This window comes from Gekko japonicus, unplaced genomic scaffold (genome assembly GCF_001447785.1).
Source record: "Gekko japonicus isolate JY-2015 unplaced genomic scaffold, Gekko_japonicus_V1.1 scaffold2151, whole genome shotgun sequence".
NCBI classification, from domain to species: Eukaryota; Metazoa; Chordata; class Lepidosauria; order Squamata; family Gekkonidae; genus Gekko; species Gekko japonicus.
In genome coordinates this window covers 60720-72790 of record NW_015169848.1, presented here as the reverse complement: position 1 = coordinate 72790, position 12071 = coordinate 60720, and the positions used below count along the sequence as shown (strand labels likewise).

General features: G+C 53.2%; 1 protein-coding gene and 1 non-coding gene across 2 annotated transcripts in view; both read right to left on the bottom strand.

Annotated features, from left to right (window-relative positions):
- Positions 1-1837: 1837 nt before the first annotated feature.
- Positions 1838-12071, bottom strand: part of PODXL (podocalyxin-like) — a 33400-nt gene continuing 23166 nt past the window's right edge. The window contains exons 5-7 of the mRNA XM_015417349.1: positions 11262-11323; positions 6566-6730; positions 1838-2048 (exon numbers count right to left, since the gene is read on the bottom strand). Coding sequence (XP_015272835.1) covers positions 1854-2048; positions 6566-6730; positions 11262-11323 — 422 coding nt within the window. The 3' untranslated portion in view covers positions 1838-1853. The remainder of the gene's footprint in view (positions 2049-6565; positions 6731-11261; positions 11324-12071) is intronic.
- On the bottom strand, positions 3925-3996 carry TRNAS-GGA. Its single transcript has one exon. It is a non-coding gene; the product is annotated as a tRNA-Ser (tRNA).

The window sequence follows — 12071 nt, the reverse complement described above, 5'->3', positions numbered from 1 at the left end:
TCCCTCATTTGTAAGTTCCTGTTTCTTCTGGGTTTTCCCCCTGTTCTGCTTGTGTTTTACGCCCTCTAGTGGCCTATTCGATATTACACTGGTGTGCGTCTGGCAGAAAAACCTGAAGTTTAAATCCGCACGGATATATGCCGGACGGAGACGTAATCCTGAATCAACCAGTAGAGGGAGCAAAACGCATGCGGAACAGAACCTGCACCCCCCTCCCCCCGGAAGAAACAGGAACTTACAAGCGAGGAAAATGGAGAATGTGGACAAGTCGAATGTCTGCAGGAGCTTGTCGTTTTGAAATGAGCAAATTTAAAGGGGTCTCTGGTGCAAAAACTGCTTATGCTGTGTCAGGAACAGGCTCTTGACTAACCAGAGCTCTTTGGGGGACGATTCCTCCCCCACCCCCGTGGCAAACACCTAAAAACATTCTGTGTGAATACATTCATCTCACTGGCGGAAACAGTCTTTATCAGTGAGCTTTAAAAAAGCTTTTAAAAAAAATCTGCATATTTAGTTGCTGGTGATGATGGGTTCCTGTGAGGCAGGGAATCAGAGCCACCCCCCACCCCCAAACAGATTTCAGCCTTGATTTCTTTTCCTGCTAGGCACCCATATTTCTACATACAGGTGGCGGCTCTAAACAACTACACGGGCTTATATACAAATGATGCATCTCAAAGGCACAAATCCTTTCCCCCCCCCCTTTCAGGAAAGGGAGACGCCTTTAACTAGCAGTGCACGGCAACACTGCTGGAGTTAAGTGTTCAAAAAGTACCGCCGTGACTGCTCTTAAGAGACCCTTTTGCCATTTCACCTCAAATATATACAAGAAGGAAGCCTTGAGTCTTTACTGTGAGTCTTCCCCCACCCACCCCCCTACCTGGAGGAGATCTTTCCGCCCTCTCTCCTCAAACGGTCCCCTCTGCGCTAGAACCTTTTGCCGTTGCCCATCTGGATCACCAAGAGAGTCCCGGCCATTCCAAAGGACAGGGCAAAGGACAGAAATGCGCGTGGCTGGTCCAGAAATACTATCGAGCGTGTTGAAGCATCGATCTGCGACTGCCGAATCCCAACACTCATTCTTGCAGACATAACTAGAATAACTTCCCTCTCATCGCTGTTGGCTCTTTTTTGGGGGGTTCTCGGTCCGGTATTCTGAATGACAGGGAGGGAAAGACACAATGCAACAAATCGAGGGGAAGGAGGGCTTCAGATTTGGAGCTGGGGAGGAGAGGAGGGTAATAACGATTAAACCCAGAATCCCCCACTGTCTCCGGGGTTTCAGGGATTCTCGACTCAACCAGAGGCCGAAGGGGACTCGAGATCCTGTTAAGTCACAGCAGCCCTGTTTGTTCCTCACTTCCGAGGGGTCATCACCAGGCACGCTCGGCCCGATCCTCGTGACCCAGCAGGGCTGGAACCTTGGTTCCGTTAGGGGAACCCTCCCACTAAAAAAACCCCCAGCCCAGGCTCCTCCGCCTCGTCGGGACCGCCGCAAGACGATCTCTGAACCGTTTGTGCCCAATACGCTTAGAATGGCTCTTACGGGGCCCTTCGCATCTCGAAAAGCGACGTTTTCGCCTACCGGTTTCCCGATTCGGTCTGCTTTGCCGAATGCTTAAATAGAGGCACTGTCTTGGGGACTGGGGACGTGGAGACCTATATATGCACGTATAATTTTGCGTAGAAAGCTGGTGGACCCTCCGCTCTCACGGAAACGGCGCTCCCCCCTCCCCCCGCTCTGTCGGCACTTGCGGCTACTATTTCAGTTTTCCTTTTTTTTTTGTTTTGCTGAGTGTGAAGTTCATTCTCTCTCTTCCTCTCTCCCTGTTTCTCGGGGTTTTTTTTGGAAATTATAAATGTGTGTCCTCCTCCTCCTCCTGATCTTCTTTCGTCAGGCTGTCCATCGGGACGATCCAGCTGTCCCCCAGCTCCCCGTTCAGGTTGACCTTCTTTTCCTGCATCTCTGAGGAGGTCTCCATCACCTCCAAGGTGGGGTTGTCGTGGTAGCCGTTCTCCATGGTCTGCAGCTCTTCCGTCAGACGTTGCTGTGAAACGGAGAGGGAAGAGGATGGAGGAGGAGGAGATTGGATTTATACCCCGCCCTTCACTACCCAAAGGTGTATCAGAGTGGCTTACAAACTCCCTTCCCCTCCCCACAACAGACACCCCATGAGGTAAAAGAATAATAAGAGGAGATTGGATTTATACCCCACCTTTCACTACCCAGAGGAGTCTCAGAGCAGCTTACAAACTCCTCTCCCTTCCCCTCCCCACAACAAACACCCTGTGAGGGAGGTGGGGCTGAGAGAGCTCTCTTGAGAACTGCTCTTGAGAGAAGAAGAGATTGGATTTATACCCCATCCTTCACTACCCGAAGAAGTCTCAGAGCGGCTCACAAACTCCTTTCCCTTCCCCTCCCCACAACAGACACCCTGTGAGGTAAAAGAAGAAGAAGAGATTGGATTTATACCCCACCCTTCACTACCCAGAGGAGTCTCAGAGCGGCCTACAAACTCCTTTCCCTTCCCCTCCCCACAACAGGCACCCTGTGAGGCAGGTGGGGCTGAGAGAGCTCTTGACAGAAACTGCTCTTTTTCAAGGACAGCTCTGACAGACCTATGACTTGCCCAAGGTCATCCAGCAGGTGCCAGTGGAGGAGTGGGGAATCAAACCTGGTTCTCCCAGATTAGAATCCGCACACTTCACCACTACACCAAAATTTATGGGAGGCTGTGGACTGAAAGAGGAGGTGAGATTCCGCCCAGTCCACTTGTAAGGTTTAGGATGGATCCTAGAATCATAGAGTTGGTAGGGACCGCCAGGGTCATCTAGTCCAACCCCCTGCACAAGGCAGGAAATTCACAAACACCTCCCCCCCCCATACACACTCCCAGTGACCACTGTTCCATGCCCAGAAGATGACAAAACCACCCCTCCAGGATTTCCAGCCTAACTGGCTTGGGGAACAATTTTGCTTCCTGACTCCAGAGGGGCAATCGGCATTTCCCTGGGCGCGTAAGAAAGGGCCACGAGAACTAAGCCCTGAGGCAGCCCTTCCTGCGTCCCCTTCTCGTGATCTGCCTCAGTTCACAGGATCCGCATTGCTGTCTGACGGCCATCTGGCCTCTGTCTGAAAACCTCCAAAGAAGGAGAGTAGAACAATCCTCACCCGTTTGAAGCAAAAGGTCTCCTCATGAGCAAACAGCCCTGTGTGAAGGGAACGCTCTTTGCACTGGAGGAAGTGGATCAGATCCCTGGGATCTAACCTGTCATTTACAAGCCAGCAGCTGACAGATTCCAGGTGGCTACGGCGGAGTGGAATATCTCGGTGCAGTCGGCGGATCTTATTGAAAGCATTTTTTAAATTGTGCTGAAGTGCTGTGGACATTTCTCCCCATTTAATTAATTTAACAATCCACCATCTATATATACTGTGATCTGTAAAAGCAGCTCTCCAGAGTCTCAGGCGGAGGTCTTTCACATCACCTCCTGCCTGGTCCTTTTAACCGGAGATGCTGGGGATTGAACCTGGGACCTTCTGCATGCCAAGCAGATGCTCTGCCACTGAGCTACAGCCCCACTTCATGGCTCTCCAGGGTCTCAGGCTGAGGTCTTTCCCATCACCAGCTGCCTGGTCCTTTCAACTGGAGATGCCAGGGATTGAACCTGGGCCCTTCTGCATGCCAGGCAGATGCTCTGCCACTAAGCTACCACCCTACTTCATGGCTCTCCAGGGTCTCAGGCGGAGGTCTTTCCCATCACCAGCTGCCTGGTCCTTTCAACTGGAGATGCCAGGGATTGAACCTGGGCCCTTCTGCATGCCAGGCAGATGCTCTGCCACTAAGCTACCACCCTACTTCATGGCTCTCCAGGGTCTCAGGCTGAGGATTTCACATCAACTACCGCCTGGTCCTTTTTAACTGGAGATGCTGGGGATTGAACCTGGGAGCTTCTGCACTCCAAGCAGATGCTCTACCACTGAGCCACAGCTCCTTTTCTGAACAGAATTCCGAGATGAAGAAGCCCTATAAGGAGTCAGATCCATCAAGGTCAGTATTGTCTACTCAAGCTGGCAGGGTCTCTGCGGGGTCTCAGGCAGAGGTCTTTCACGTTACCTCCTGCCTGGCACCTCCTATCAACGGGAGGTGCTGGGGATTGAACCTGGGACCTTCTGCGTGCCAAGAGGAGCTACAGCCTCACTTCATTGCTCTCCAGGGTCTCCAGTGGAGGTCTTCCACATCACCTCCTGCCTGGTCCTTCTAACTGGAGATGCTGGGGACTGAACCTGGGACCTTCTGCACGCCAAGCAGAGGCTCTGCCACTGAGCCACAGCCCCTCTCCTCTATTCAGCCCCAAAGGAAATTGTGAGCTCGTTGGATTTTTTTCCGCCATGTAATGTTGCTCCAGTCCGGCAGAGACGTGGTCAAGATTAAAATGCCTCTGCTCCAGTGGGAAACTCCACTTGTGCACCGGAATGCGTACAGAGCTCTAAGGGTGCTCACTTTAAAGAGGGAAAAGCAGCTCCATGCATGCAGAAGGTGAGCTTCTAGGTAACCCTCCTCTTGGCCCAAAGCCCTTCATGTGCACAAACTCCCTCTAGATGTATCAGCTAAGACCGCACTGGATAGCAGCTTTTTCTAACTGCTTGGAAATAAGCTGTTCCCATTGATTAACAGAGAACTGTGTGGTGCTTCTGCCCTCTGCTGGTCAATTCAAGTAAAGCAACTGCTGCCTCAGAACTGCAGGGGAGGAGGAACTTGAGGTTCCGTGAAGTTCTGGCTTAAGAACGTAAGAGAAGCCCTGTTGGATCAGGCCAATAGCGCACCCAATCCAACACCCTGTGTCACACAGTGGCGAAAGCCCAGGTGCCACCAGGAGGTCCACCAGCAGGGCCAGGACTCCAGAAGCCCTCCCACTGTTGTCCCCCCAAGCACCAAGAAGACGTAATTAAGAACATAAGAGAAGCCAATGTTGGATCAGGCCAGTGGCCCATCCAGTCCAACACTCTGTGTCACACAGGGGCCAAAACCACCAGGGGCCATCAGTGGGGCCAGGACACTAGAAGCCCTCCCACTGTCAAAACGCGGAACCCCCTCCCCATTTTCGCCCCCCCCCCACAAGCACCAAGAAGACAGAGCATCCCTGCCCCAGACATAACAACACAAGAGAAGCCAGTGTTGGAGCAGGCCAGTGGCCCATCCAGTCCAACACTCTGTGTCACACAGGGGCCAAAACCCAGGTGCCACCAGGAGGTCTACCAGCGGTGCCAGATTTGTCTTTGGCTGAATTGGGCGGAGGCAGGAAGGCGCGGAAACAGGGAACGGACCCTTTCCTGCCTCTTCCGAAGATGTACCACATCCTCATCTGCCTTGACCTCTTTCCTGGCCTGGACACAATGGATCGCTCCCTTCAGCTTTGCTTCCGTACCGCTCCCAGCACGGTGGCGCTCTCTGTTGTCCAAAGAGGAACAATGAATCATTGTATTGTCCAGGGGTCATTTCCTGCAGGAGCGCACAGGAGCGGAGCTTCGGCAGTAAAGAGCCCAGGGGGTGGGCACATGCAACAAGCCACACCCCCTGCTCCCAGCAGCCCTCAGTCAGAGCAAGAAGCAACCAGGTAAGCTGCAGAGCTCCCCCCGGCCCCAAACAGTCCAGTAGCACCTTTAAGGCCAAGGTTTATTCAGGTACAAGCTCTCCCTCCTCTGCAAGGACAGATCTGCATGTTCCCCCCCCCCAATAGGTAGCCATCCAAAACAGTCCAGTGGAGCCTGAGCGGTGGGTGTTGCCTTCTGACACACTTCCGGCCATGTCAGGGGGTGTGCCATATGCAAATAAGTTATGCTAATGAGCTCCTGCACCTCTTTTTCTAGTGTTGTCACTGCGCTTTCTCTAATTTCTGGTCCCTCTGTTTGACTTTCTCTAACTTCTAGCTTCAGCTCCTCTCTGGGAGACCCTCTTTGCAAAGCGCAAAAATATCCCAAAGGGCCTTTGGACATCGAGAAAATGCTTTGGTTGTGAGTCAAAGTTCTGGGCCTGTTCTCAAAAGCCAATACATGCTCTCTTGACCCTAGGAAGCTGAGTTGGAAGATATGAATGCTCTTTACCAAATGCTATGAATCAGGGGTCCCCAACCTTTTTTGAGCCTGTGGCCCCCTTTGGATTTCTGACATGGGGCGGGGCGCGAAGCCACAAAACAACTACTGCGGGAGGTGGAGCCAGCCACAAAATGGCTGCTGCGGGAGGCGGAGCCAGCCACAAAAATGGCCGCTGCGGGAGGCGGAGCCAGCCACAAAATGGCTGCTGCGGGAGGAGGAGCCAGCCACAAAATGGCTGCCGCAGGAGGCGAAGCGAGCCACAAGGAGCCAGCTTACGATCAGTGGCCATTTGAGAGCCAGTTTGGTGTCGTGGGTAAGTCTGTGGACTCCAATCTGGGAGAACCGGAAGTCCTCACACCTGTAATAAAGTCCTCAGAGTGGAACAGATCCCATGCTGGATCTTAACCGAGCCCTAGAAGACGTACGGGCACACACTTCAACAAACACACCTAGCGCAGCCTCTTTTACCTGGTCCTTCCTCTGAGAGATGCGTTGGTGGCAGCAGCCGTAGATGGCGGCCACGAGGAGAAGCGAGGCCGCCATGCAGACAATGGTGATGATCAAGGGCATACTGAAGCGGTCCTCGCTGTCCATGTCCGCGTACTGGCCGGCGTAACTGACATTCACTCCGAGCTGCGGAAGGGAAGAGGAAGAAGAGATTGAATTTATACCCCATGGCCCTTCACTACCCAAAGGAGTCTCAGAGTGGTTTACAAACTCCTTTCCCTTCCCCTCCCCACCACAGACTCCCTGTGAGATAAAAGAAGAAGAAGAAGAGATGGGATTTATCCCCCGCCCTTCACTACCCAAGGGAGTCTCAGAGTGGCTTACAAACTCCTTTCCCTTCCCCTTCCCACAACAGAAAAGAAGGAGATTGGATTTTTACCCCAACCCTTCACTACCTAAAGGAGTCTCAGAGCGGCTTACAAACTCCTTTCCCTTCCCCTCCCCACAACAGACACCCTGTGAGGTAAAAGTAGAAAAAGAAGGAGATTGGATTTTTACCCCAACCCTTCACTACCTAAAGGAGTCTCAGAGCGGCTTACAAACTCCTTTCCCTTCCCCTCCCCACAACAGACACCCTGTGAGGTAAAAGTAGAAAAAGAAGGAGATTGGATTTTTACCCCAACCCTTCACTACCTAAAGGAGTCTCAGAGCGGCTTACAAACTCCTTTCCCTTCCCCTCCCCACAACAGACACCCTGTGAGGTAAAAGTAGAAAAAGAAGGAGATTGGATTTATACCCCGACCCTTCACTACCCAAAGGAGTCTCACAGCGGCTTACAAACTCCTTTCCCTTCCCCTCCCCACAACAGACACCCTGTGAGGCAGGTGAGGCTGAGAGAGCTCTGACAGAAACGGCTCTTTTTCAAGAACAGCTGTTATCAGAACTATGGCTTGCCCAAGGTCATCCAGCCAGGTGCAAATGGAGGAGTGGGGAATCAAACCCGGTTCTCTGAGATTAGAGCCCACGCACTTAACCCACTACACCAAACTGGCTTTCGGAGCCAGGGGGTGAAATGGCTGGGGGCAAAAGCATCCCCGCTGGAAAGCGAGGGGGAACAGAAGCCACGCTGTACAAGTGACTGTTCAGCAACCCACACTGTGAGCTCAATCCCTCTGTGTCGTTTCTGGGGCTACCCGCGCAACCAATGCTCCCTCTAAGCTATGGAGTCCTGTAAGCAAAAGTTCTACTTGGTGAGCTCCTGGCATTAAAGTGGCGAGCGAGCAATTTGGCTGCTGCACGAATTAGTTTGCTCTGGAGCCCTCCTTCCTGAGCCGAGACAAAAATGTGTGAGCTGGGGGCTAAAAACCTGTGAGCTAGCTCACACTAACTCAGCTTGGGGGGAACACTGCGAGCAAGCACGGTAATCCCGGTGCTGCACGAGAACCGTCATTGATCTAGGCAAGCTGTAAGGTAAAGGTCAAGGTTCCCCTTGCTCGAAAAGACAGTCGCATCCGACTCCAGGGGGCGGTGCTCATCTCCGTTTCCAAGCCGAAGAGCCAGCGCTGTCCGAAGACTTTTCCGCGGTCATGTGGCCGGCGTGACTGAACGTTGAGGCGCACGGGACACAAGCTGTGTAGGTTATTTATTTATTTATTAAATCCCCAGGCCGCCCTCCCCCGCGAGCAGGGCTCAGGGCAACGTACAACAGAGATGCACAACGAAGACTTTTCCGCGGTCATGTGGCCGGCGTGACTGAACGTTGAGGCGCACGGGACACAAGCTGTGTAGGTTATTTATTTATTTATTAAATCCCCAGGCCGCCCTCCCCCGCGAGCAGGGCTCAGGGCAACGTACAACAGAGATGCACAATAAAAAATAGAAGTGAAAAAAATTTAAACCCCACAAAGAAAGCAACGGTCCTTAGTCAAATTGATCAGTTCCCAGATGGCTAGCAGCCAGAATTTCTGGTTTAGTAGCTCGCAGACCTCCCAGAAGAGACTTGTAAAAGATGGGGGGAGGGGACGACACGTAAAGGGCAAGAAGAGCAGAAGAAGAAGAAGAAGAGAAGAGATTCGAGTTATACCCCGCCCTTCACTACCCAAAGGAGTCTCAGGAGGTTGTCAGATCCCATAACTATGCCTCAGTCGCTGTCCTCAAAGGAAAGCCTGGTGGAACACCTCTGCCTTACGAGCCCTGCGGAAAGAGAACACGACCTGCAGGGCTCGGATGTTCTCAGGCGGAAAGTTCCACCGGGCAGGGGTCAGGGCGGAAAATGCCCTTGTCCTGGTTGAGGACAGACAGATCCCTCTCGGGCCGGTGACCACCAGGAAGGTCTTACTTCCTGAGCTTAATGCTCTTCTCAGGGCATACGGAGAGAGGTAGTCCTGAAGGTACGAGGGTCCCTGGCCGCTAAGGGCCTTAAAGGTCAAAAACAGCACCTCGAACTTGATCCGGTGCTCCAATTCAGCCGCTGTGCTCCGATTCAGCCAATCCGGTGCTCTAATTCAGCCACTGTACATACGTGGTCCGGTTTGGCATAATTTGTTCCACTTCTGCTGCTCGTAAACCGTTATCTGGGGCCCTGAAACCCTCTGGCCCCTGGAAAGACTGCTAAGTGCCTCCCGACCACCTCCAAGTCTTGCTTGCAGCGCAATACTGGCTGAATCACAGGCACTCTCTGGGTGCGGTCAGACGCGCCATTTGATCAGGTTCCCCTTGCTCGAAAAGACAGTCGCATCCGACTCCAGGGGGCGATGCTCATCTCCGTCTCCAAGCCGAAGAGCCAGCACTGTCCAAAGACTTTTCCGTGGTCATGTGGCCGGCGTGACGAAACGCCGAGGCACACGGAACGCAAGCGGTGTAGGTTATTTATTTATTAAATCCCCAGGCCGCCCTCCCCTGCGAGCAGGGCTCAGGGCAACTTACAACAGAGATGCACAATAAATAATAGAAGTGAAAAAAAATTAAACCCCACAAAGAAAGCAACGGTCTTTAGTCAAATTTATCGGTTCCCAGATGGCTAGCAGTCAGAATTTCTGGTTTAGCAGATTGCAGACCTCCCAGAAGAGACTTGTAAAAGATGGGGGGGGGGGACGACATGTAAAGGGGAAGAAGAGCAGAAGAAGAAGAGAAGAGATTGGATTTATACCCCGCCCTTCACTACCCAAAGGTGTCTCAGGAGGTTGCCAGATCCCATAACTGTGCCTCAATCGCATACCCAAACTGAGAGAGAGAAAAAACCCCAACACCGACGCGTGTGGACGGCGGGGAGCAATGTGGCTTCGCAGCGATCCGGAGCAAGGAGGTGAGTGTGATCACGATTCTCCAGGTTAAAAAAAAAACACACGCATGGAGCCGGAGCAGTTTAACCCACTCCCAGCACGCCGCACCCTCCGAGTATCATTCAGCCACATTCCCCACGAGAGCCTCGTTCTTGTCCTTTATGGCCTCAGGGAGGGGATACTCAGTCCCTTGGTTCGACTCCTCGGCCTTCCAGTGACTGGGAGGGGCCCCAGCCCAGGTTAAGCTCCTTCGGGCCTTCTGAGGTATTTTGGGAACTGCCTGAACGAGGGTCCTCAATCTCCCCTCACTTTCCCCCAGCACTTTACAGCTGAAGTCAACAAGGCCCGCGTGTCCACTCTGTTTACCTCTCAGTACCCTTCCTAAAATTGTCACTGGGGCAGGAGAAAGGCTGGCCGATACTGTGACTCGCACTCCTTGGTGGGCCACGCTCGGCAGGATCTCCTTTGTGTCGGCCCCACAGACCCCCGAAAGAACTTCCTCGCCTCCACCTGGTAACGTCTGGGGAACAGCCTGCAGCTTCGGTTGCCAAGCAACCCCCTGGTCAAATCCTTCAGCTCTGACTGTTACTTTATGAAGCCCTTCCTATAGTTCGGTGCAGTCCTCGTGGGAACGGTGAAAAGGGTGACAAAACGGGATGGGGGGGGAATGCTTCCTTTCCGAAAGCGTGAAAGGCGAGGGCACCCCTCCCCTTTGCTTGTCGGTGGGCTGGGGTTAACCTTCCAATATGGCTGACATTTTGCCCACTCAAGGCCGGAGCACGGCTCATGGTCACTGGGGGGATGCGGCGGTCATGGCTTCCACCAGGAACACACTTCAGGGATATGGGGCTTTGGAAAAGGTACTGATCCGTGGGGTACCTCTGAACGCTGTGGGTGAGGCGGGTGGTGATGTGCCATGAGGAGTCCGTGTTGGGACAACCTTTCTTCATGGCTTGTGGAGGAAGATGTGGACTTGAGGTGATTACAGCGCCAGTGTGAGGAAAAGAAGGGACGCACGGATACCCACACAGAGTAGACGATTAGAGGTCCCCAAACTTTTTGGAACTGCGGGCATGCACGGGATTCTGCCACACCGCAGTGGGCACAGCCCAAAAACGGCTGCCACAAAATGGCCGCCGCGGGAGGCAGAGCCAGCCACAAAATGGCTGCCCCAGCTGACCTTTGATCACCCAATGGAGATCCTTGTGCTGTGGGGGTGGCTGCTGCTAAGGCAACATGTCTAAAAAACCTGCACAGCCAATCAAATCTCCAGTGGCCTTGCTGGGCGAAAGCCCCACCTGGCCCCACTCATGCTCTAAAAACACCTGGCAGGTCTCTGGAAAGGTTTTGGCGGTCACCACGGACACTGCGTTGGAGACCCCCCGGTTTAGATATTTCCAAGAGCCGAAATCACATGAGCATTATCTTCCTCTTACCTTCTTTAATTCTCCTTCCTTGATTTTCAGAGATTCAAACAGCTCATCAGCCACCGAATTTACTAGTGGAAAGAAGGAAAGGGGGGGGGAGAGAAGGTCACTATGCCCACAGGAGCCCACGTGAAGAACTGACTCACGTTTCCTCATACTGTTGACTAAATCTGGGTCACACTTGAGCCGCAGGCTGGGGTCCTCCCTTGCTCGATTTCCCTAACCCATTCCAACATTTTGGCAGAAAAGGCAGCCCCCGCCCCCTATTTAAATGTCATCTTACCAAAAAAGCTATCTGTGGCTACTAGTCATGGTGACCATAAGGGAGCCTTCACATCCAGAGGCAGCCGACCTCTGGATCCAAGGCTTCAGCCTTCATGCCCCGTCGCTGGCCCTCCAGAGGAACTGTTTGGCCGCTGGCACCTTGAAGGCTAACAGGATCGACGGGGAATCCAACAGGGAGAATGCAAGAGAAGCCATGTTGGATCAGCCAATGACCCATCCAGTCCAACACTCTGTGTCACACAGTGGCAAAACCCAGGTGCCATCAGGAGGTCCACCAGCGGGGCCAGGACTTCAGAAGCCCCCCCACTGTTGCCCCCCAACCACCAAGAATACAGAGCATTACTGCCCCAAATATAAGAACGTAAGAGAAGCCATGTTGGATCAAGCCAATGGCCCATCCAGTCCAACCCTCTGTGTCACACAGTGGCCAGAACCCAGGTGCCCTCAGGAGGTCCACCAGCGGGGCCAGAACTCCAAAAGCCCTCTCACTGTTGCCCCCCAAGCACCAAGAAGACAGAGCATTACTGCCCCAGA